Source organism: Ptychodera flava, chromosome 5 (genome assembly GCF_041260155.1).
Source record: "Ptychodera flava strain L36383 chromosome 5, AS_Pfla_20210202, whole genome shotgun sequence".
NCBI lineage: Eukaryota > Metazoa > Hemichordata > Enteropneusta > Ptychoderidae > Ptychodera > Ptychodera flava.
The window spans coordinates 20,272,908-20,299,791 of NC_091932.1; the positions used below are offsets into that span (position 1 = coordinate 20,272,908).

At 37.7% G+C, this 26,884-nt stretch overlaps 1 protein-coding gene across 4 annotated transcripts in view; it reads right to left on the reverse strand.

Annotated features, from left to right (window-relative positions):
- Positions 1-6,680: 6,680 nt before the first annotated feature.
- The window catches only part of LOC139133216 (serine/threonine-protein phosphatase 6 regulatory ankyrin repeat subunit B-like), a 160,550-nt gene continuing 140,346 nt past the window's right edge, over positions 6,681-26,884 (reverse strand). For 3 of the 4 annotated variants that reach the window (XM_070699687.1, XM_070699689.1, XM_070699690.1), the window contains 13 exons: positions 26,763-26,861; positions 26,194-26,214; positions 23,673-23,774; positions 20,811-20,915; positions 20,068-20,169; positions 19,025-19,276; positions 18,510-18,617; positions 15,718-15,915; positions 13,309-13,407; positions 12,064-12,171; positions 10,003-11,377; positions 9,330-9,482; positions 6,681-7,307 (listed from right to left, as the gene is read on the reverse strand). In XM_070699687.1, the coding sequence (XP_070555788.1) occupies positions 7,093-7,307; positions 9,330-9,482; positions 10,003-11,377; positions 12,064-12,171; positions 13,309-13,407; positions 15,718-15,915; positions 18,510-18,617; positions 19,025-19,276; positions 20,068-20,169; positions 20,811-20,915; positions 23,673-23,774; positions 26,194-26,214; positions 26,763-26,861 (2,937 nt within the window). In that variant the 3' untranslated portion in view covers positions 6,681-7,092. The remainder of the gene's footprint in view (positions 7,308-9,329; positions 9,483-10,002; positions 11,378-12,063; positions 12,172-13,308; positions 13,408-15,717; positions 15,916-18,509; positions 18,618-19,024; positions 19,277-20,067; positions 20,170-20,810; positions 20,916-23,672; positions 23,775-26,193; positions 26,215-26,762; positions 26,862-26,884) is intronic. The other variant, XM_070699688.1, reaches the window with a different exon arrangement.

The following is a 26,884-nucleotide window of genomic DNA, read 5'->3' on the forward strand; positions in this document are numbered from 1 at the left end:
GCAAAGAGTCTGCAGTCTTCGTCTTCACCGATTTAGGCGAACTTTTCTGATGTTCGCCGACATGCTACTGTTGTTTCCCTGTCCCTTTATATTTTAAAAGTAATTTTGATAGAAGATAACTTCGATATCGTTGCCAATATATGCCTTCCTATACTTACTGAATTGCTTTTATCCTGTAAAGAGTGCCCGTAACCTAGAATGCGCCTCGGCGACAGATATTCGGAGTCTCGAACTTTTAAAATACAGATTTAATCTACCACTTGTAGAGGCTCATTTTGATGCTTACAGAGTAAATAAAGCATTAACCGGCTTAGTTTTGAGAAAGTAAAAACATTAATTTTTGCATCCCAGAGTTAAGGCATGGCGGCCTTTTTAATTTCAAGTATTGGTAAATATTGGCTTATTTGTTTCTGTAATACCAAATTTTCCATGGTGGACCCTGTAACCTCCACAAATGTAATAATCTCCACAAATGTAATATCAACCACGGAGGACCCCTGACTTTTTTGTATTTCGAAAGGGACAATAGTTTAAAGTTTCCCTGAGGAAAGTTTGTGAAAAAGTTGAAGTCTTGCAATTTCCAGACGCAAACTACCTTTAATGCAAGTGTGGCGAACATCTAGGGCACATCCTGAGACAATTAAGGGAACTTCAAGAAAAAACCCAGTGTTTGTCATTTTGATAGAACGGTTGAATTTCCCACCGATTATGTCACAGTGGCATCTACGGCTTTTAAATTGAACTGTCACCGTTTAGTGATGCAATGTTACTAGTTAGGAATTCCCATCAATTTTACTTTTCTCAATAATTGAACGCGGGGGACGGGTGGTTGGATGGTTTGTAATTCGCTGATGCACTGTAATGGAGTGTGACAAACTGTTGAATAGATGGTGTTCTGACATTCTCCAACCTAACTTGAAAATTGTCCCATTACTGTGCAAGGTAACGGTTCAATGAAAATTTTCCAATACTTGTCGTGTATATAGTCAATACAGAGACTTTTTAGACCGTAGTGTCGGCGTGATGATTTACTCTCCGTCTACCTTTAAAACAAGGCAAGAACGATGGTCGATTAAAGGTATACAGTCACCAGTAATCTAAATATGCCCATATATGGTCAAAAGGGCGTTCCTTGGTATTCAAAATGCCCGTGTGAGGGCGCTGTTTTTTAAAAAGCGGCCACCCGCTTAAAATCTGTGATTGGTTAGATTTTCCTCTGTCCATGGTAACTGGGGTAAAATTGGAACAGGTGACAGTATACCTTTAACTCGTAAAAACCACGGAATACTCATTCTCTCTCCTCTGACGTAAACGTTCCACAAAATTGATTTCAGCTTACAAGCATAGGTTTATTGGAGCAACTCTGAATTATAGTCGTGGCAACGTCAACAATTCTGGATTCCTAAAAACAGTCACTTATCATGTCATGGAGACGAGTGAGTTTGGAACAACTGGAGGGGGTTCTAAGCTTTCCATACATATGAAAACGAAACACTTCCCAGCGTTACAGTGCACTACAATGTTGTTTTTTTCTGCATATTGAACCACCTTTGGGCAGTGACACGATTCGTTTCTGAGTGTAAAACATGCTAATAGTTTAGAATGGGCGACTAGCGTTTTATAGAAACGAGAAAATGTAAAATGCGTTGGCTGATATTTCAGTTGACATTTGGTATACAAAAACCGTATTATCAAAGGTACAATTCCACGAATTGACAAAATATCAAAATTCACAGTCACGTTGGTTTTCGAAGCACATTAATCGTTCGAATCCCCAGTGCAAAGAGTTATTCCGAGGCGTTCATGCCGTTTCTAAAACACAGAGATGTGATGTTATGGAATGGGCTGACAATTTATTGTTGGAGTAATGGGTAGTGTGCATATTTTGATGGAACGGTGGACGCATTTTTTTCCAATTGCTCTTCAAAAAATTTCAGATAAATTTTTATCTCGAGTCTAAAAATGAGGAACCAAGTGCATTAGACACTTTGTACATGTCTGTGTCCTCATATGTGATATTCTTTCTTTACTGCGTTTTCCATGTCGTCCTCTTGGCTGAGCCACTGAAATGAATGCACGTTCCCCTTGAGCAGAAACAAACATTGTCGTCTGCTTTCTTGTTTCCCGCGCGACGGATATTCGACAGCTGAAACTCCACTTTCTGCAGTGAACTCTGGCATGAAGTTAAAAAAAATATGTACAATAAGCCATTTACTTTCAAGATTCACTTTGTTATTTTTATCTCTGGGTTTTTGAATAATTATGATTATTACTGCTTTAAAAATGATATACATTCTTTGCGAAGATTGTACTGCTTTATATGGCTGAGTTTGCCAAGTCAAATAACACTACACCCCTTATCATTCGTTCGACACAACTGTCCATCGCTGCTGTTGTGGGTCTCTGCTTTGCTAAGGGTCTGTGCAGCTCCGATGCATAGCTGGGCATAAGGGAGTTGCTCCCGGCTGTGGCCTTAGCGTGCGGGGGGGGGGGGGGGGGGGGGGGGGGGGGATGCATTAAGCTTATACGTACCTACTTTACCGCATGTGCATTGTTAAAAACAATGTATTTCGCATACCATATGTCGACACTTCACGCCAACACAGCTGACATCAAAATTTTGCGATGCACATTATCACTAACATTACATGTTTTAACTTTCATCAACCGCCAATGTACCTTGGATATGGTGTTTAAACATTGTTGTATGAGTCCCATACGACATTTGAGCGCAGTTCCGACGACACCATTATGCGCCTCGAAAGTGAAAGACTTTAAATTTTTGCTCAAACTCTTGTCAATGAAACTTCGTATAATATATAAATCATCGGTCACCGTGCAAAGTTTGGTACTAGAGAAACAAATTACCTCTCAATTACAGATATTTTAAGTCCAAAATGGCCGCCATCCGCGTGTTCGATTTTCGAAAAATCAAGATGATAAAAACTCTTCTTACGTCAAGAGTTTTAAATGAAACCCCACAAGAGGCAGACCAGAAAAGAACTGTAAAAGTTTGAAAGTCCAAATATCTGTCACCAAGGTACGTTCTACCTTGAGCAAAGAAGGCAAGAACATTTGTCGACTGTGGAAGTTCAACACTGTCCACATAATACACATATCATATCCCAATCAGGGTATCTCCCACACAGAAATTGAATAAATCACAAAACACACCATACGATCTACATCATACAAAACTGAGGTTTTATTTTACACTTTTGAGTTATACACTTTGAATAATATAAGACACTGAAGGTTTATAAATATATTTCTCCAAAATACAATCTATACATGGATATTAATTAATGTGAGAGTAACTTCATCAGCCTACTGGGGGGTTATTGTACCCCCTTTAAAAAACATGAACTGTTACCATACAAATCTGTGGTCTCCCCTATTGTGGGAAGTGGAAAGATCCAGCGTATTGTAAAATAATAGGTTTAAACTAAACAAGATGTAGAATTTGGGGTGGGCTAGATGGCTTTGGTGGTTAAAACTATGATAACTCCTGTGATAAATGAAAGATCATACAAATGTGATCAAATCCAGTTGCTTTAGTTGGTGTAGCTGTGGCAAAGAGACAAACGGCCAGTCGCTGTAACTTCTGATGATTTTCTTTTCACTTTTATTGTTTTTTATGTCATCTGCAGTTTCTTGTTCTACTCCCCAAAGCAAGTTGAGATACACAGTATTCAGCTTGTCAACTCATCCTGTACATGTGTAAACTGTAAAATAGCAGAAAAATAATCAAAAGTTACAGCTGCTGGTCCTTTACTGAGTGATGGACTATTTCACGGAGATCACAACAATTTTTGCAACATCAGTGACATTGGTCATTGGTACATATACAAGAAATTTGAAAGTTTCATCTAACAAAAATAGCTACTATATTGCGTAAATAATTCTTGAAAGTATAAAAGACTACTCCTTACTCAGTAGAAATCTTAGATATTCAATAACAATATTCTCTTTTAATGTTACAGTCCTCTTTCTATCCTGTCAATACACAGGTATTGTTCATCCTTTATAAATATCTGGCACAAACGTACAAAGTTAACATATGCTACGTTATCAATTTACTGGTATCATAATGAAATCAAAACACCATGTTATGAATATTTTGATTTCTTGTTCAAAGCAGAATATTTTCAATAGCTCACTTAGGCAGGATAATTTGTTCAAGGCAGAATATTTTCAATAGCTCAGTTAGGCAGGATAATTTGTTCAAGGCAGAATATTTTCAATAGCTCAGTTAGGCAGGATAATTTCAAATTCAGTAAAGTTAGGCAAAAGATCACGATACCAGCTAAAACACCAGTTATTAGACCATAGCCCCTGTCTGTGATTAATCAAATATTCTAGCTAGAAAAAATACAAACTTTTGGAATTCTTTTTTGTAAAATGTTCTATACACAGATCAGACATTTTTTTTTGTTACAGACATTAAAAATCTTGCGTTACTTCAAAATATTTTGTATCAATTCTGAATGACTTTGACATTTCGAGACCTTTACTTTTCAAAGCTGACAAAATTTCTTTATTTCAAGGGTACATAGGTATTTTTTGTGAAAAGAAGTCACTCACATAACCCCGGTTAAATCAAACAAGGGCAGTATTTACACTTCAGAAAACTGCTATTGAGTTGCCAAATTTCAGCAGAAAACACTGTGATATATGTCCATTTATATACTGTGAATTGCTTTGGAGCATTGGCATTAGACGAACTAGACACATAGTCTAAATCGAGGTGTTGCCAACACTGTCAGGTGTAATTATCAGCTGAGCAGTAATTCAAGTCGACCACAGAGAAATCAACTCTGCCAAAGTTGAAACATTGTCTCGCAGCAGGTCAGATGTAGTCAAAACAACTACACCTGAAAGCAAGTGATAAGACTTGGACAGTGCTTAGACATATGTGGTGGTTTTGTTTAGACTACGTCTGACCTCCTGCTAAACAATGTTTCAACTTTTGCAGAATTGATTTTTTATGATCGACTCATGTTACCGCTTAGCTGTTAATTGCACCTGACAGTGTTGGCAACACCTCGATTTAGACAATATGTCTAGTTCGTCTAATGCCAATGCTTCAAAGCAATTCACAGTATATTTAAAAGAATCTAGTCTCAGCATCTTTGCTGTGCTTCACCACCTTTACCTTGTTTTTCTTATAACAGGGTAGCTGTGCCAGGTTAATTGTATAGAAATAACATAGGTCTGTGTTTGAAAAGCAATGAGGTACATGCTGCCACAGTACAGCGCCCTCTATAGTGATCTCATCATTTGCTCATGCATTGGTCCCAGCCAAAAAGTTACAGTTCAGACTTACATGATTGGCTATCTTCGATGAGCGAGATCAAATCTGTCATACAGATATTTTCTTATTACACGCTAATGTATCAAACAAAATGTCTCATTCTGACCAAAATTCTATGTGCACCTAATACACATACTGGCAAATAAACAAATATAAGAACAAAGGTTCGGAAAAAACCCCCAGAAATGTATAGTTTGAAAAATATTACTGTGTACAAAAGGGTATCAGGCTGCTTAACCCTGCATATTACCACTTGGAAATTTCAAACTCATCAGTTTTCGCTACTGACAGGGTTAGGTTAAGTGTCTGGTGGGAAAACATCCTAGGGTAACTGTCGAAAGAAGTATATATGGTGCCAAGATACACAAGCCAAATCCTTTCGGCCAGTAGCTGTAACTTCTGATGTTTTTTTCACTGTGCACTCTTAATGTTATCTAGTTTCTTGTTGTACTCCCCAAAGTATGTTGGGATACACAATATTCAGCTTGTCAACTCAGCCTGTACATGTGTAGACTGCATTGTTATTATTGACAAATGAGTTCTAGAATTCAAATGTAAACAACAACAGTGCATTTTACACTTGTAGATGCTGTGTTGGTGAGCTAAATAGTAGGGGTTTCAACATGCTTTGGGGAGTTACACAAAAAAATGCAATCGCCACACAAAACAAACACTGTGAAAAAAATCATCAAAAGTTACAGTCAATGGCCATTTATGAATTTACATGACGTAAATGGATTTCATTACTTGAGTTCTCGAAGGCAAAAATTCCTCAAATACTTTTCTATAATGCTCTTCAATATATATAATTAGCAAATTAATCATTCCATAATTAAGTACGTCTTATAATACTTCCAGTGATTTCTATATCAGGAAAATCCTTTTCTTTACATTTCACGTTGATGAAAGTTGCGTGTCCACTACACCAATTGGTAAATTCTTCCATTTTTTATCATGAAACTCACAGGGTAATAATAAAGATGGGTTGTAAATGACGGCAGAAGGCATTAGGCAGTGATGTGTTTGGTCTGAAAGAAACAAACTTTGATTTTTAGACAAATGTTAGATTTGCAGTGAACGATGTGCTTAGCTATGCGTAGAGTAATTTTTGAACAAATTCGTGTTGATAAGCGATTTCTTGGGTTTTGTAATGTGACATGTACGTATGCTTAACAATCAATGCCAAGTACAACCATATGCATATTGTGGTATAACATGTTGAAAACAACAACCTTTGTTCACAGAACACATTAACAAATACAAATACAATGTAGCAAATAATTGATAATTTGATAACACTGCATGATATCAACAAGAAATCACTCTGCTAAATCAAAATAGATTATTTAAATTTTTTACACTTTTTTATCCTGACATGTATAAAAGGGGAGTTCTATGGATTAAGTCATGAGCTAATGGTCAATAATACCCATCTTGAGGACTGGCAATATTTTTCTCTAGAAATCATTCATATCTTAAATGGTCAATACGGAAAATAATGTATTCAGAGCAGGCAACATTTACTCATATCCCCCTCAGCTGTGGTGAATATATCAAATCCTTTTATTTGATTGGATAATATATTCATACATTGACTGCCACATGAATCTTCAAATGAGCATCCCTTTTATTGACTTTGTAAATTTTCATATATGAATTCAGAAAAACCTTAAATTGACATTATTTGGTCGTTAATGGTCTTTGCTACAATGTGTTAATTTATTGCGTGGTTATAATTTTCTTTTTATTACAGTTTTGGATATCAAAGCTCAGGTGGGTCACGTGACATGATTGTTGGGTTTTTCTTTCTTGGCTTCCATGGTCATCATCATGGCTGGTGGGTTGTCAAGGTCTTCAAAATTTGGCTTCTCCTTGTCACCGTCCTCCTCCATGTTCAAGTGCATGGCTTGGTACCGCTGGACAACGCTCTCCCACTCCACCACTTCCTCGATCCTCTGGGGTCCGCTGGTGTTCCCAGCTCTCAGGAAACCACCTGATCAAAGGAAACGCAGAATTATATTTATAGTCTCTTCATAGTGTTTAAGCTACAGCGTAGTCTGTTGCTGGCTTTTGTTGTGTACTTCTTTCAATCAAAATTGATATAATACTACTTGAATAATCTGTAAAATCAATAATGACTATGAAAATTGCGAAGGACCTGACGTATTCAAGAACCAAATGTTAGCTTCTTGCTGGTTTTGAAATAAAAGCAACCTAGCGGCCGATATAGCTCCGCTGTGTTTATGTACAGAATAACTATTTTTGACACATGTGATGAAGAAGGTGGAAATCTTTGATAACTCAATGCAGTGGCCAGAAAAAAAGTGGCTAAAATAAGCTGCAAAAATACAAAATTGAAGATTTCATCATACTTTGAATATATCACATCCGATCATCCCTAAGAACATGTCAACCAAAGCTATCTGATGAGTAGTTTTTTTGAGAATAAAATATTCTGACCAAAAATGGCAACAATTGCCCCCAAAAATAAAAATTGCAGATTTCATCATAATTTCAAAATATCACACTTAGTTCATATATAGAAACCTATATACCAAATTTCAAAGCTGTTAGACCATACTTTTTGAGAAACACATTTTTTGACCAAAAATGGGAAAAATTGCCCCAAAATTCAAAATTGCAGATGTCATCATTATTTCAATAAATCTCATTTAGTTCATCTATGGAAACCTGTATACCAAATTTCAACGCTATCAGATAAGTAGTTTTGGAAATACACATTTTTTGACCAAAAATGGCAAAAATTGCCCAAAAAATACAAAATTACAGATTTCATCAGAAATTCAATATATATTACTAAGCTTATCTGTAGAAACCTGTATACCAAATTCAAAGTTATCAGACCAGTACTTTATGAGAAATACTTTTGACCAAAAATGGCAAAAATTGCCCCAAAATTACAAAATTGCAGATTTCATCATTATTTCCATAAATATCATTTAGTTCATCTGTAGAAACCTCTATACCAAATTTCAAAGCTATCAGATGAGTAGTTTTGGAAATACACATTTTTTGACCAAAAATGGCAAAAATTGCCCCAAAAATACAAATTACAGATTTCATCAGAAATTCAATATATATTACTTAGTTCATCTATAGAAACCTGTATACCAAATTTCAAAGCTATCAGACCAGTACTTTTTGAGAAATACATTTTTTGACCAAAAATGGCAAAAATTGCCTTAAAAAATGCAAATTTGCATATTTCTGCACAATTTGAACAAATCTGAAATAGATCATCCTAGGGACATATGTACCAATATAAAAGCTATCTGACCAGTAGTTTTGAAGAAGAAGATTTTTAAAGATTTTTTTACCAAAAATGACAAAAATTGCCTTAAAAATACAAATATGCAAATTTCACTACCATTTGAACAAATCTGATTTAAGTCACCCTAAGCAAACTGCATATAAAATTTCAAAGCAATCGGACGAGCAGTTTCAGAGAAGAAGATTTTTTTACCAAAAACACCAAAAAATGCCCCAAAAATACAAATATGCAAATTTCACCATGATTTGAACAAACTGAAGTGAGGTCACCCAAAGTGAACTGCATATAAAATTTCAAAGCAATTGGACTCGTGGTTTCAGAGGAGAAGGCAATTGTTGACGGACGACGACGGACGACGGACGCCGGACGCCGGACGACGACGGATAATCAACCTATTTGATAAGCTCCGCGTCGCTGACAGCGGAGCTAAAAGAGGGATACAAAATCAGAGCAAAGAGCAAATCGTTTTCAGATCAACTAGATGAAGAGTGAATTATCTTTAGATCCACTAGCCCATGGGCCTGTAGGAAAATAATAATACCAGCCCCCTCAGTTTCCACTACCCCAGTAATCAACATTTCAATTACAAGCTGCATAATTCACGTGTCAGTTAGGCTCATAGCAGCAAAAAGCTGCTAGCCCTGCTATTCAAACTACTAGCCCATAAGCTTTGGCTGGTGGATTTGCTCATCCCTGAGAATCTCCAGTATAAACTTGACCTACCTTCTGGTGCTACTTGGGTGTTCCTTCTGACCACACTACGCAGCCACTGAGCCGTGGAGTGCGCCAGCAGATCCACCGATCTGGAATCAGACACTGCATCAAGTTCCTCCTCCTCGTTGATGTACTCCCTGGCTTGACTGCTGCAGATTTTACCTGAGATGAGAGAAACACAATAAAATATGAATAGAGAAAGTTGTTCTTCAGTGCTTGTGAATGCACGTGACTTCAACAATGTGCAAGCAGGATGCATGTAGAGAGCTGCATGTATCTTCATGGTGTTTGTTCCCATGTATGTGCGTAACTTCTGCCCAAAGTCAATGACAGATTCAGCCAATGGGTCAGTATAGCCAAATGAAATCACAAGTTCACCGTCAGTTGCCACAAACAGAACACAACTTCACCTACATCTATTAAGCAACAAGTCATTTGCAATGACATAGTCCCTGACTTCGTCCTCTGGGACTAATAATACCATACAAATGTAAATATGAAGTATAACTCATCAGAAAGATACAGCTAAGAATGTTGAAAAGACTAATTTCAGACTGACAACAACATAACAGTCCAATCTTACCGGAGTAAAATACTGGAGCAGAAAATCCAAAATGTTGAGCAATTTGGATATTCATGGAAAGGAGAATATAAATGTATGTATGACCAAAAAAATGCCCACCTTTGTGTTTGAAGGCAACTTTGCAGTACGTAAACATCTTTGTAAACAGATTCAACGGCGCTGGTGTGGCTGACGTCCTGTTCATGTTACGAATCAGCTGAGCTCGTCCGAATTTCCACTCAGTATCAGACTGCGCCTGGATCCTCTGGTAAGTGTCGCTCATCATGGCGATGAGCAGATTGATCAACACGATCAATGTCACGATCAGATACGTGCCAAAGACGATCTTCACCAGCGTGAGTGTGATGTAGGGGTTTCTGTGGACTGGTGGTAAGTTGTCCGGTTCTACGAGTCCAAATAACGAGAAGAACAGCAACTCTAATGTCTCCAAAGGGGTCTGAACTTTGGCACCGGCGCTGCCATCGCCGTCTCCCTCCGTCAGAGTGTCGTTTCGTACCGGATAGACAGGCTGGTATATCGCTGCCAGTTGTAATGTAAATCCACTGATGAAGATACTGAGTATGACCATGAACCTGAGCAAATCCCGCATGAGATCCCGGATAATGATGGCCCATGGTCCGAAGAGATGGTGAAAGGACAGGAACTCCAGAAACTGTACAAAACACAGCAGGAGACACGTCGAGAAGAACAAGTTCCTGGCGTAGATTATTTCGTTTCTCGCGGTCCCTTCGAACGCGAATCCCAGTAAATGACAAAAGCACGCTATGGAAGCTATTGCAAGGTTGATCACATGTATCCAACCCAATCCCTGACGGTCGGCAGGGTTCGTAATCTCTGAGACGAGAAGTCCCGAAAACCACGCCAGAAGCAGCCACTCGTACCACTTTGGCATTAGCGATGGGTTGGCTTCGACCTCATTGATAAAAGTCGGTATGACGCAGGTGACAATCAGTAAGGCAATCAGGTAACCATGGGACACTAAGTAACACATGAACTTGATGATAGGAATCTTTGTGTAACGATGTTTGAGAGGTAGAGAAAACGCAATCCAAACAGGTGGGCATAGCAACATGACAAAAAACAACATGATTATTTTCCAGTTAGGCCAGCTCTTCAGCTGACCGCCCCAAACATCTGATAAATATCGTTGCACCGATGGATTTGCCACAACCTCTTTCTCCTCGCATTCGATCAACACATCCAGGAATTGCGTCCCTCTGTGATCTATAGATCGTAGGATGTGACCCGCACTGTTCGAGCTGGCGGCGATGGCTAGTAGGTCTACAGCCATTGCCTCGCAGAAGTTGCCGGCTTCCAGCAGGTCCTTGGCTCGTTCCTTCTCCTTGGTTGACTGGAGACGGAAGTTCTTGGAGAGTTTGACGGCAGTGTCCACTGGTGCCGGAGACACAAGGATGAACTCTTCTATTGACTTGTTGTTGTTGTGCTTGCCGTTCACCATCAAATCAAACACAAACTGAAATAAAATCACAGAATTAACAATTTTTAAAATAATCATGAAGAAATAAGACCACTGGTAATAAAATTTTCCCTCAGCTCCTACAGCCTTTATGTTAAACTGATTTTTTGGTCATTTGTTTTCTCATCACTTTATCTAAAATTTATTTATTTACCTGTTTATTCACTCTTTCTGTCATCAAACCAGTAAATGTCCAATGGTGGTACAATGGAATAAAAGGGTGCACACTGTTCTACATACTCAGTACGCCGGAAAGATCATGTGATAGTGGTACAAATAAACCCATGTGTAGAAACACGTATGGTAATACATGTATTTCTATGTGAGTTTCTGCTCATGATTTAATTCATACTGTGGTCAATTCGAATTGCGGGTTTAACCTTTTCACCCCCAGTTCCCTGTATACAGGTCCAACTTTACCATAGAAAACAATGGGTTTGGGACAAACCATGGTGGTGAAAGGGTTAACCCATTAAAGGGAGGGGTGTCAGAACTGTGCTGGAAGGTCCCATTGGACCCATATGACTAACTCTAACACTGTATCCACAGTACGTTTGCAACTGATCTGACAATTACAAGAAATTGCAGTTAATACAGAAAACAAACATTTTTGAAAAATTGTCCAAAGTCAGTTTCTGTGACCGCAGGGGTTCCTTAAATTCCTAACAAATATTGACGGTCACCTTTTTATCTTCCATCAGATGCTGCGTGTTGTGGTCTTTTTTCATCAGATAGCTCAGTACATCATGGTGTCCGGCTGATGCTGCGTAGCAGATTGGAACCTTCCCATCCTGAAATGATTATTAGTAGGATAACGTTTTTGTTTTCAATAATCAGTAAAACTTAACACATTAAGGTGCACAAGTGTACGTACGAACTGTGTCTGTGAATGATGTGAGAGCATATGGATGTAATAATGCCGCAAAAAATAGCAAAAAAATGTTCATGGGCACGGTGCACCTCTACCACAAACACTCTATATTGGCATTTTCTCAAAACCGACTAGTTTGCGCACAAGTGAAAACCAAAATTTGGCACAGAGTGATCCACTGTTCAGTTGAGTGCGAACGAACTCTGAAGTTCCCCATCCCCTTGCAATCATACACATCACACAATTGTACCTGGTATTCGTCCACCATCTTCCTGTGGCCAAACTATAGATCCATGTAGAGGCAGAAATTCCAACTACGTTAGACAAAGTTCACAGGATACACATGCTACCCTCAGTTGAACACTTCTCAACTCGTTCATTTGGGATATGACTTTTTCAAGCTATACTTTTAAAGCATTCAATGTCAACATCAAGGTTGCTGCTAATTCTCCACTTAAGATTTAGAAGTTTGGTTGATCCACAACGCTTTGTACTGTTTAGTTTCATGATCTCAAATTGTATGGAATGTGACATTTTGAATTTACCTGGTGTGGATTTTTTTTCACAAAACTTCAAGAAACTACAGAGCATTCTGTTTACTAATACACCACACAAAAGAAAGAACATTTCCATATGTCATATAGTCATTACATTATTGCCATGTACAGAGATATTAATTTTACCATATAAGGAAAGAATATTTCCAAATATGGGTTGTGCAAGAATGACACTTCCAAATATGGGTTGTGTATTTGTTACAGAAATTTTGGCAACTTTACAGAAAGCATTTACATAATATCACTGTGAATGGAATAAGCACTGGGCTGAATATGGGGTGTTTTATAGAAAGCGGCATTAGTTAAAAAATAGCAATTTGCAGAAATACAGAAGATCTTCCATGACACCCTAAGATTCTAAAGGTATAACCTTCTGGTTTAATGTATGAACTGAAGATAGCAGACTGTTTAGTCTTCAGCCAGTCATTTCTCTGTCAGAAAACTAATACTTTGTAACATCATTTTCAGGTTCAGATTCAATGGCCATCCCTCTTACTGACCTTGGTTTCAAATTTGGGAGATGCTCCTGATTCCACCAGTAACTTGACGACATTGAGATAGCCTGCCTTTGCAGCGAAGTGGAGAGATGTCCAACCATTCTGTGGGATGAAGTGTTCAGAAACAGTGACACATCAAAATATGAAAACTACCATTCTTTTGAAAAAAAAATCTTTTATTTTAAAGTCCTACTTCCTGCCCAGTAACTTGACAGCTTTTCAATATTTTATGAGTATCAAGAACACTTTCTTGATCAACTACAAAAAGTATCATTAAAGCCCGGGCGAAATGGACCGGGATCCGGATTAATGCCAAGTTTGGGTGGGCGTTTTGGGGCATGGCTCTGCATAATGAGTCTGTTGGTAACGGTTGCTATCGTTCGCATTACCTGCGTAATCTGTTTGCTCTCAAATCACGCTCTGACTATAAGCTTAGGAACAGCCTTCGCAATACGCGAAAGAAAAAAGAAAGAAAGAAAGAAAAAAAAACAATTTCATAAAAACAGAAGCGTGCCGAGTTGATCTACTGAAGTTTTTGCTGAGTTGATTTACTGAAGTTTCGGGGTCATGTCATCGTTCGAGAATGATTCGGCTACTGACCGCCATATCTACATACGGAAATGGCGCCGTACGTAGTGGAAATAATCATCAAGAAAGTAATAAACATAACATTAAAAATAATCCAAAGCTGGCTATTTCGTATGTTGAAATCACGAAGTACAGATCTGAACATTGACTGAGAAACACGGTCAGGAAAATGGTAGGAAATAGGTGAACGACGCGACGTCATGACCGATCGCTAAAATAAGTTCACTACATCACGGAAGGATCGAGATTTCCATGAATCTCGCGTACCACGATATCTGTAAGCGATCGAGGTCGGCTGCTCGGTTGCTTTGATGGTGACCCCGGACATCTCATCTCGAGTTATGTTTATTTTCGGAGCAATGGGATGAACCACGGACTGGGTTCATAGATATCTCCGTTATTGAAGAAATTAAAGTCCAACCTTTGTCGAAATCTTACGATGTAGTGCCAACTCAATGAGCCGATCTCGGACACACGTATCAATAGGCCTAAGCCTTTCAGAGAAGATCGGGTGATGACGCTCACTTGCTCACCTTGAACTGACATTGGCAAATACTGTTTTGATGTCTTTACAAGCTTTGTTTAATTCTCATAACAGAAGTCCAAACGTTACTGGGGCAACCGGTATGTCAAAACCTTACCAACCCTCCGAACACGACATGTCATTGCCATGTGTGAGAACACGTGTACATACGGCCGTTTTCAGGGCTAGCATTTATATCAAAAGCGACTGTAGCGTACCGGTACTTTCGGCCGTAGATTTGAGGGGCTGTTTAAAAAGTGGCTCTCTTTGACTGACTGTAATTAAATTGATCATGGAGGCTACCGCCATGCTTTAGTATTTAGTTGTTTTCGATGTCATTGTAAACTATGGACTCTGCCTGCAGTTCTGTAAAATACAGTGTACGCACTTTTCGCAAGGATACATCGTACCGGTACTGACTCATCTCTTGCCAAGTCACGACGGAAAATGGCCCACTTTCGCGATGTCATTGCATCATAAACGCTTGTTAGTAAAATAGTTTATGACAACCACGAAGTTTTCATTCTGTGTGCACGCCAATATACATGTAACTCTAAGCGTACACATGGTTTGTTTACATCGTAATTATTCTCGTGTGCACAGCAAATGTTCGACCAGTTTACACCTCTGCGCGTCACTGAATGATTGACAATTGTTTGAATCGCGGAACGACTGTTCGCTGGGGGCAATTTCCTTTGTTACGAAAGCGATTTTTCCCCTAACCGTCGTAATTTTAAAAGGCTTTGTGAAACTTTGCGGATATCTATATGGCCTACGCGTTTATGAAACAGTCTATGTTTATGGTATGCCAATAATGTTTGTATGAGAATCGCTTCGGCTGATTTTCACGGAGCGGTCTACCTTGCTGTTGCCAGTTGTCACTCAAGCGCCATTATGAATTTTCGATGAGTTAGGGGTCTTTTATACCCCGCACCGGGGTTTAAAGAATTGTATGTAGTGCATGCAGAATTCAGATCAGAAACAGTGCCCATACACAGCGTATGTCCCTTGCAGATTGACAATCAAATCCTATCTGAATGCACCACAGGAAAGTTGCAGAAAAGACCGCAATGGGAACCTCATTGTACAGTTGTTGCACCATAATGATCTTTTCCCTTCATCCAGAACTTCCAAAGACACAGCAACAACACTACAGTTTAGTTTTCAAAGTTCATAATTTCAACTTTTGTCACAGAAAAGACTGAGCTTGCATGAGTACAGTTCATTGTATCCAGTGAAACACTCTTTATTGTTCAAAAGAAGATAAACATGAAATTCCTGCCAAGGAAGACGGAATCTACCTTATCAAATGTGTTGATATCAGAGCCTTGGCCAATCAGCAAAGCAACCATATCATAGTGTCCATTGGCTGCTGCAAGGTGTAGGCCGGTGCGCCCTCGTTTGTCTTTAAAGTGCAACTGGTTGGTAGATTTGCTAAGCAGTAAACCGACCACGGCAATATGGCCGCTCTGTGCTGCTAAGTGCAGTGGTATAGTACCCTGAAACAAATGGCAGAAGATCACGTTAAGGCACTGGATAGCAAAGCCAGTGGTCTATAAGCTCTGGGATGACCACACTTTTTTTCAGATTTGAAGTAAATTATTCTGATTGTTGACACTAATGGACAAACATCATGGGACTGATGGCAGGACTAACGCACTATTTTGAAAGACCATAAAATATACCTCATAGATCTTTCAATCACCAAAATTACACTGATTTGCTCATCCCTAATTGATGTGAAATCACGTTTGAAGTTTAAAGGTCTGAAAGCTGTATCTTTTAGTATTATTTTTTGTGATTTTACTTCCAAACTAAAACAAGTTCATGGGAATGTATTCATTGAGAGGTGTTTATACAGGTAGCATAAACTGTCCACTGGGACTGCATGTGCAATTTTGAGCAAGATAAATAATAAATGTTTGCCCAAACATAAAATGGCGCCCTCATGCAAAAAAAGGCAAAACACAGTACACAGCGCATATATGCATTGGAATCTTCACAGAAACAACAGAGTGGTCCAGTATAATGCATAGTGCTGAAATTTTTCCACTGGGACACCATATGCTATGTTTTCTTTGTAAGGCCAAAAAAAAATTGTGCTGTTCCGATTACATGGTTTTCAAAAATAAGGTAGGTAGGTAGGTAGGGAAATTTTTTTTTTTCATTTTTTTTTATTTCTCAATGTGCATTTTGTACGCGTTCAAACAAACTACCAGTGAACAATTTCCTCATGAAACGCACTCAAATTGAATACCAATTTATTAAAATAAAATATTCACCAGTAGAATTGAAGTGTGTGGTTTATTAGACTGCCATGGAAATTGATATGGCTGAATTACAACTCTTTGACAGGAAAGTGAACTGTTTATCCACAGGTAAGTCTGACTTGTAAGAACTGACACAACACAATATTTACTGTCATCAATGCAGTGTTTTATCTAGGATACTATACCAGGGGGATTGGTCCCCCTCTACTGGACTTTTGAGGGGGGTTTTAAAATTTTTGGGGGGATTTAACGGAAACATTTAATGATATCTTATATGTAAGTTTTAATGTTGCAGTGATGTCACTTGTGATATACATACTACAAGCCATAAATCACTTGCTTACACAATCCAAGCTGCTGGCTCCAAACACCATCCTCTATAAGATTTTTTCAAAATTCAACAAATTTAGGTATCACTGTTGTGAATGTATAGGGCTTCCAAGAGTGGCGGACAGCTCATTAATATTCATAAGCTTTAATATGCATTCAAATATCACTTCAAAAACCGGGCCCATTGACACCACAGCTTGCTTCATACAAGGTAGCTGCAGTACAGTAGCTCGAGGTTTTGCCTGGGTATTTGGGTCGGACGGCAAAACCAGAGTGGTTTTGCCATCCGACCCAAATACCCAGGCAAAACCTCGAGCTACTGTACTGCAGCTACTTGCTTCAATGCTTGTGCAGTCTGCACTGAACACGTTTCTGTGACAGTAAAGTCCAATGTTTTGTGTCAATTTTGCTATCAGAATTATTTTCAGTGTTATGGATATTCATATGATGCACAAAAACTTCAGTTTGTCTCCTTTTCTCAATCGTACAGAGATGATGTGACACAGAAACCTTATCGGGCTAGGGCAATGAACTTTTGCCTCTCAACTGGCTGATAGGCTTTCATATGCAAAATCAGCGTACGGAAATTTACGTGTAGTATTGTTTCAACAGCATTTTATTGAGGCAGTTCAAAAAGTATCAAAATCGAACTAAAATTAGTTTCATGCATTTCACGTTTTTTCATATCATTATTTTTACTCCGGTTTACGAAGCTCTAAAAAGTCTAGGGTCGGGGGATAAAATTTGGGTAGGTCGGGTAATTGGAACAGCACATATTTTTTTTTTGTAATATTACCAGTTTGAAAAGTGGCAGGAAATCAAAATAACGGTCAAAATTTAAAGTTACTTGTCCAATTTTTCAGTGGTAAAAGACAATATACTTTAAATCTGTAGAATTTAAAGAAAACCAGAGAAAATAGAAAGCCTTTTTCAGGTCGACAAATTTCAAGAGTTACAGCTACAGGGGCTTTAATGTTCAAGCTTAAGATTACATATACACCAAGTTTTGAATGTCATCAATGTTACAAAATGTTACATGGTTCTGAAGAATGATACTTGGTGCTAACATATTTTTACCTCACACTGGGTAGGGTTCTTCAGAAAAGGAATTTGAAGGGTTGGCCACCCCTCTAATTTTTGAATGACCTTATCATGTGTTCATGACCAGAGAAAAGGATATATTTTCAAAACATGTATATGCAAATTGGGTCTTATTATGTAAATTGGCCATCTCTCTCATTTTGTAGGATTTAGAGAACAGTGTTGAGTTTCCAAAAATTGCAACATTCTACTATGACCCTTTCACAAGGTTGCGCTGTGTGAAGGTCAAACTTGCCTAGTACAATGGGGCAGCAACTGTCAAATTTGTTGCTGAATACTGTAAGTTAACCTGCTCACCCCTCATTCTGTGTAAACAGGTCCACGATCAGCATTGATAACAATGGATTTGGGTCAAATCATGGTGGTGGAAGGGTTAAAGAATTCATCATTACCTGTCTTGCAGTTGGTACATCTGGCATGACTCCTGGCGAGTTCAGTAACACTCTCACCAATCCCTCGTGACCGGACTGGGCGGCTAGATGGAGTGGTGTAAAGCCATACTGTATCACAAAAAACCCAAGCATTTTTATTTGTTAATTGTATCATCATTGATGATAGAATGTAAATGACATAATTATTTATGTTTCTGAAAAATCGTTTCAAACGGATTGAATCGCTCAGAGCAATATTGTGAGCGAGCAATGATTCAACAAATTTATAAGCTCGCCACTCTCTGTGGAAATCTGTACTAAGTAATATGCAGTTTTCTACACTCTATTGGCTATGAATGTCATTCACAAACACTTTAAAATGCATGGTATTGGTTAACTTTGATTCTGTTGGCACAAAATTTGGTAGAATTTTAACAGAAATGTGATCCGCTTAGAGTTACCTTTGATTATTCACAAATTGAAAAAAAGTTTAAACATTTGACAGTTGGAAATATGAAAATATCACTGCAAATTACCTCATGGGCTGTTCCAAGATCTTTGCCACCACTTGGATCAAGAGGCATACTTGGCGGTTCACTTTTCACAGTAGCTGGCACTTTGGGAAGCATCTCACGTACAAACTCCATCTGTCCGTAATGAGCTGACACATGGAGAGCAGTCATGCCAGTTTTCACACTGGGCGCTTTCCAAGAGACAGTCCCCTTCAGGGCTTCAAGAACCCCAACATGACCTTTCTTTGCAGCCAGATGGATGGCTGTCATACCATCCTGTGAGAAAGCAAACCACACAGTTTTAACCTGTTCACCCCTAATTCCCTGTAAACAGGTCCACAATCACCACTGATAACAATGGGTTTGGGCCAAACCATGGTGGTAAAAGGGTTAAAGTCATGTTGTTCCATGAGCCATAGGATCCAAATATCAGATTGAATATACTTGTAAAATGTTTTCTTTTCTTTTTGAACCATAGCCAGATTTCTGCAATTTTCTAATATAACTGCATTGATGTCTGCAAGACATTGATGTAAAATATTTTCTTTTCTTTTTGAACCATAGCCAGATTTCTGTAATCTTCTAACATAAATGCATTGATGTCTGCAAGACATTGATGTAAAATGTTTTCTTTTCTTTTTGAACCATAGCCAGATTTCTGCAATTTTCTAATATAACTGCATTGATACACCTTAAGCCGAGAGTAAAATGCCTTCACAAACTTACTACTGGAATCATCTGCCTGAATAGAATCCTTGGTTATATTATCTGTGAACATTCTAATCTGTTCTTGTGATTTTGCCATGGAAATAAAAATATTACATGGATGGAAGTTTGGTGATGTATAGGTTAATGTTTCATCCTGCCAACTCTTCCAAATCTTTGTACACCTCTGCAATCATAGCGTGTGGATGTTGTGCTGTTAAGCCATATCTCTCCTGGAAAAGTGCCATACATCCGTCTCCAACTCTGACAGCAAAACTGTACAGAAAATTTTATCTCGGATGGAATTACTGACAACATAAGACTTGGTTTGCAAAATGTAACAGTACAATTTGCCAACTTACAGCATTTTCTTCAGTTGGTGATGCGCCAGCATCGATGAGAACTCTAACCACTTCTTTGTGTCCGCCCTCTGCTGATAGGTGAAGTGCTGTGGACTCATTGGCCTAGCAAGACATGATGTACAAAGAACAGATGAACACTGATTAGACTATGAACTTGTAAAGGCAAGGCAATCTTAGACAACTTACAAAGCCCCATAAGCTACGTCTTTTTGCATTTATTGACCAAAAAGTACCATCCACTCTTCAAAGAGGTGTTTTTGATTCCTGTTTTCAAACCATATTGTCTTTGAAAATGTTGATGTTTCAATACTTGTGATGGATTTGGTTGATCATTAAAATCTGGCACTTACACATGTTTACACAGACGGCGGCCATATTTGAGTCGCTACTCAAAAATGATTTACTTGTTAAAATCTAGGTTGTGTGTTTGTCTCCACTGTTTGAAAAACATTCTGTGGTTACACTTCAGGAAGCATTTTTTACAAAAGTTGCATTTGATTTTAAACAATCTTAATGAAAGAACGCGAAAAGATACAGCTAGTGAGGCTTTAACATGAAATCTCAAATTTTCTTTTAGGTGTACTTTTGTTCATGGATGAATTTCAAGCCCTTATTTTCCATCCACTCATATCCAGATCACCACTGATCAAAGAGGCCTCATTAAAATCACTTTTTCACACCAGATTTTGTTGAAATGTTCCTATCATATCTGCAGTTTTTTTTTGGAAATGCTTTGATCGTACCTTGTTCTTGGCAGTTGTCACTCCGATACGGTTGAACCTCAACAACTCCTTGATTACAGCAACGCTTCCTTTAGAGGCGGCAATGTGGGCACAAGTTGAACCATCCTACAAGAGCAAGATGAGACACAATAAAAATCTTGTTTATGGAAGACAAACATTAAAATCAACACAATTTTTTTTTATGGCAGATGAAAATCAGAGTTAAATCATTACTTAGTCTCTTGGTGAAAAATATTCTTTCATAAAATCTTGTAGTTTGACTTCAGCTTAACCTTTTGAGCACCAAAGTCAATTTTTGTCACCTTTATAAAATATACTACAGTCAATTTTTTTCTGATTTTTGCCAAAATTTGATTAAAAACTGTAGCCGATGAAATTTGATATCAATTTGGTCCAAAACTATGAAAAATAGCGTCAATGACACTGTAGCTCCCATCCTGGACTATTTAGTGTTTGTTCTCTGGTCAGATATTTGAACATGTGTGAAAGGGATAAAGTGCATGAAGTGAAAATACTTAAATGAAATGTACTGGAGACAGTGAAATATGTTTAATGTAATTATTCAGAATATAAAATGGAAAAAATACAGAATTAGATATATCGAATACTGTGATACAACCATTAACTCAACAAGTCATTTACAATGACATAGTCCCCACTTGTAATAGGAGTATTAGTCTTGATGGGGCAGGAAAATATGGTCATTAAGAAGTATCACTGGAGTGTATATGTTGAGATCTATGGCACATAGGTCTATGTCGTTGTTCCCAATTTGAAACACATGAGGCATGTCTAAGTTATGGTTCTAAATCGGGAAAAAGATCAGACCTCTAGCAGTATTGGCCAGCCAAGAAATACATATGTGCATTATAAATGAGGTACAAGATGTGACATCTTAAGGTCTAATATCCTATCAAAATTGCAGGGTATAGAACTTGTGGTTACTGAAATATGCATATATATGTATAATCAAGGTCAAAGGTCATCGAGGTCACATGACATTTTGAAAAAAAAAATTATATTGCTAATTAATCCCTATATGCCAAAAATCAGATCTCTAGCTCTATTCGCTTGCCCAGAATTAGATGTGTACATAATTAATGAGGTAAAGCGTGTGTTGTCATAAGGTCTCCCATCCTACTAAATACAAAGGACATAGCACTTGTGGTTACTTATTTATTGACATAAACATATATTTTAGTAAAAGGTCATCGAGATCACATGACATTTGGTCAAAAAATTTCTCTCCTATAGTTATCCCTATATACCAAAATCAGACATCCAGCTCTATTGGCTCGCTCAGAATGAGATATGCACATAATTATTGAGGTACAGTATGTGGCGTCATAAGGTGTCCAATCATACCAAACATGAAGGGTGTAGCACTTGTGGTTACCGAGTTATGAAAAAATATGTATATTTGAGGTCAAAGGTCACGAGGTCACGTGACATTTTGTCAAAAAAATTGTTTTGCTAAGTTATCCCTATATACCAAAATCAGACCTCTAGCTCTATTGGCTCGCTCAAAATTAGATATGCGCATAAGTAAAGAGGTACAATATGTGGCGTCATAAGGTGTCCCATCATACCATACATGAAGGCTGTAGCACTTGTGGTTACTGAGTTATGGACAAATATGTACATTTGAGGTCAAAGGTCACCGAGGTCACGTGACATTTGTCAAAAAATTGTTTTGCTAAGTTATCCCTATATACCAAAAATCAGACCTCTAGCTCTATTGGCTCGCTCAAAATTAGATATGCGCATAATTAATGAGGTACAATATGTGGCGTCATAAGGTGTCCCATCATACCATACATGAAGGCTGTAGCACTTGTGGTTACTGAGTTATGGACAAATATGTATATTTGAGATCAAAGGTCATCAAGGTCACATGACATTTTGTCAAAATATCCGAGATATCTGCGTGAACAGATGGACTCACGGATGGACGAACAGACGGACATGACCCAATCTATAAGCTCACTGGACTTCATCCGTGGGGACTAAAATTGTGTCACTGCATCCTTTTTGCAATATGAATACGATGAGAAACTAAATTTTATTTTTTGTGGCCTTATACATGGGAGTCTATGGAGATCTGCCTTATACATGGGAGTCTATGGACGTGTAAACTAAAAATATGCAAATTTCACCACGATTTGCCCAAATTTGGGAAAGGTCACTCCTATGCACTTCCATACCAAGTTTCAAATCAATCGGACTTGTGGTTTCAGAGCAGGAGATTTTTTGACCAAAAATGGGAGAAAATTACAAAAAAATTCATGAAAATAGCAAGTCCAAGATACTGACCCAAGATGCGCACAATCATTTCATGTCAGCCCAAAGTACTTACATGCTAATTTTTCATGTAATCTGCTCAGTGGCTATTGAGTTTTTTCAATTTTTTCACTTAATTTGCATATTTTTGGCAATGACAACTTCATTTGAACAAAATCTCATCTACAGCCCATCATCCATGTACACACCAAATATCAAGATGAAATGTACAGCGGTTTTGGAGTTTTTGATGTTGACGGACAGACATACAGACATACAGACATACAGACATACAGACATACAGACGTACAGACATACAGACATACATACATACAGACATTTTCCTAGCCTATAAGAATAGCTTCCATTGCCATATATACATATGGCTATGGGAGCTAAAAACTTACAGAAAAGTTCACAAAATTGGTGAAATTTGCATTAAAATTTTGGCAGGAGAAATTACACCAGTCAAAGGGTTAAGCAATATTCAAATGTCTGTTTTCTGACATTTGTTTCATTTATGTATATCAGAAAACGAGTCACAGAAGCTGGTGGCTATTCTACTTCAGGGACAGTACTTACTGCATTGGCCATGTTCACCAACTCTGGCTTGTGTTTCAAGAATAACTTGACGATATCTGCATGGTCATTCTCTGCGGCAAGGTGGAATGGAGTTTGTCCGTGCTGAAAATTATCCGAACAGATTTAACCAACATTTTAGATAACATTGATAATAACAATAACATCATAAATTACACTTAGAATATGCATCTCTATACTTCCGAAAGATTGAAAATTGTTAATTTTTCTGGCGAGGAAAAAATGTAGACAATTTTGTGTAAGTTAACAGACTGGTGCATATACGTGTTTAGGTGCCACTACTGAGTAACAACATGTGATTGAATACAATGTACGGTGAATATAGTGATAGAACAGCAGCTGGATTCTTCTAAGTGTTACCAATGCTTGAAAGGAGGGGTTTGTCAGAACTGCACTCAAACGTTGTATGGGACCCATACAACTAATGTATCCAAGGAATGTTTGTGATTGATGAAAGTTTAACAGCGTTTGTAAGAATTACATCGTAAAAATTTAAATGTTGCAGCTAAGTTGGTGTGATGTACATGTATCCAGATATTGCAAATGAAATGCATTTTTTGTAAACAAGATACAAGTGCAGTTCCGATGACTCCCTCCTATTTGTAATCCAGTGTTCAGATATCATCAAGCCAACACTGAAATGGACCAAGATATTGAGATCTATATTTAAGTGTTTCTACTACTTTTTAAAGTATAATGCGCCTCTGGGACAGATATTAGCACTTTCAAACTTTTGCAACTCTTTTCCGATCTATCACTTGTTGGGGCTCATTGTAAAACTCTTGGAGTTAGAAAAAATTTTACCATCATAGTTTTTTTAAACTTAAAAAGAGTTATTTTTACCTATGGAGTTCACACAGAGATGGCGGCCATTTTGAATTTCAAGTATTGGTAAATGTTAGCAAGAGTATTGTTGAAAGCTTCATTAAGGAAAGTTTGAACAAAAGTTTAAGTCTTTCACTTTTGAGGCGCATACTACCTTTAAAAGAAATCATTTTTTGCATAAGTTCTTGAGATTTTTAATATTTCCATGATGCTGTACTTTAACAGTGCTATGAATTTGGAAGTAGGAAAAACTTGTTTTTTATTTCATTCTTCCAAGCAGACAGAAGATTTTTCAAAATAATTAATTTACGTTTGTCCAATGGAAAGTTAGGGAGGACAAATTTAATGTTGTTACTTGTAACTTTTGAATGTTAATAAGTTTTTAACAAAATTTTGGTTGTGATGCAAATATGTATACAGTGTCCTGGTTTTATTTTTTTTAAACTTTGACGAGAATGGTTCAAAGATTTTTGGGGCAAAATATCTGGGTGAGTCAAAATTTTAATGTTTAAAATGTCTAATTACATGAAACTCTTAGGAAAACGTTGATGGATGGCGTGATAAAAGTTGTTAAATTGTTACAGGGTCAGTAGCTGTAGCTCAATTATTTTTTTCAAAATTTGTTTTACATGTCAACTCTAAGTCCTTGCTGTACTTCCAAGAGCGTGTTGAACCGCCAATTATTCAATTTGTCAACACAACGTTCATAAGTCTTAGTGTAAGAGCGCAATGTTGTTGTTTACATTTGCATTCTACCGTAGTCTGGACCAGAATTCACTTGTCAACAATAATGATGCAGTCTAAAGGCTGAGTTGACGAGTTTTAATACTGGGTATCTCAACATGCTTCCGCAAGCAGAACAAAAAACTGGCTAACGTACAAAACAAAAATGGTGAAAACAAATAAAAGATACAGCTTCTGGCATTTTAATATCTATCCTGCCACAACCTAATGCACAGTACATGGGTCTACCCAAACCGCAGAAAATGATGGTGTTGATCAAAACTGAGCAATGAACAGGTAAACTCCAGTTCAATCACAGAATTTCACAATCATCATCATGGTGCATTTCATTAGAAAAGCATAAGAATGTAACTCTCCTATGTCTGCTCTGAAATCAAAACACAATTTTCAGTGTTCAAAACTATCACTACCGTATAAAATTCTTCCTTGAGACAACCCATAGCAACTTCATCCTAGAAATTAGAAATATTCTATGTTAAAGAGCTTGCAGCTGTAACTTTTGATGATTTTTTTTTGTCACTGTTTTTTGTTTTGTATATCAACTATTGTTTCTTGTTCTACTCCCCAAAGTATGTTGAGATACACAGTATTCAGCTTGTCAACTCAGCCTGTACATGTGTAGACTGCATTGTTATTGTTGACAAGTGAATTCTGGTCCGGACTAGAATTCAAAGGTAAACAATAACTGTGCATTTTACACAATGTCATATACTCAGTTGATGAACTGAATGGTTGGTGTTTCAACAAGATTTGGGGCATAGAATATGAACTTGCAGTTGATATACAAAACAAATACAGTAAAAAAATCCTCAAATGTTGAAACTACTCAGCACTCATGCGCAATGATTACATACATGCAATGGTTTGAAATGGGACGGCAGACAGAGACACCGTTGGGTAAACATGCATTTCATCAAAACAGATATATACTTACAATGTCAGTGAGTTTGGACATCTGTGTTGCCATAGTGATAAGAGATGAACAAGATAAAGTTGAAGGATAAGCAAACAAAAGATGACAGCATAGAACAGAGATGGCAAAAAGCTGAGTTCTGATTTTCTTTTTTTTGCCCTTATATACCTGAGAGACATTTGTTATTGTTTTTGACAAATATTACATCATCATCTCATTTGATTGGACATGCCTGACCTTTGAACTCAGCTCTGTGAAAGAACTGCATAGAAATGAATGATGTCGTTTTGATAAAGCAGTGTTGAAAAATTGGAAGGGAAGCATTTTCATAAAGGAGCTAAAGTATATTTGCAGGGCTGAAGACCCGAAACTTAACCTACATCTAAACAGTAAACAGTGACTGCACCCCAACACTCCTGACAGGATCTTTTTGGACAGAAAAGTTCTTCACCAATAGCAAGGAAAAGTCTGCTTACAGCATGAGTGAAGACAGATGAAGTTCGAAGGGAAATATTGTCAAGTAAAAATTCCCATGCTGAAGTTTTGTGAAAACTAAAAACATTTGTACTATTAAAGGATGAGTTACTCACAATATCAGTTGCATTTGAGTCAGCCTTCATTTTCAATAGTGTTTCACAGACTTCAAGTTGTCCATTCTGTGCCGCCATATGCAGCGGTGTTTGCTTGGCCTGTGAAGATGTCACAACCAGTG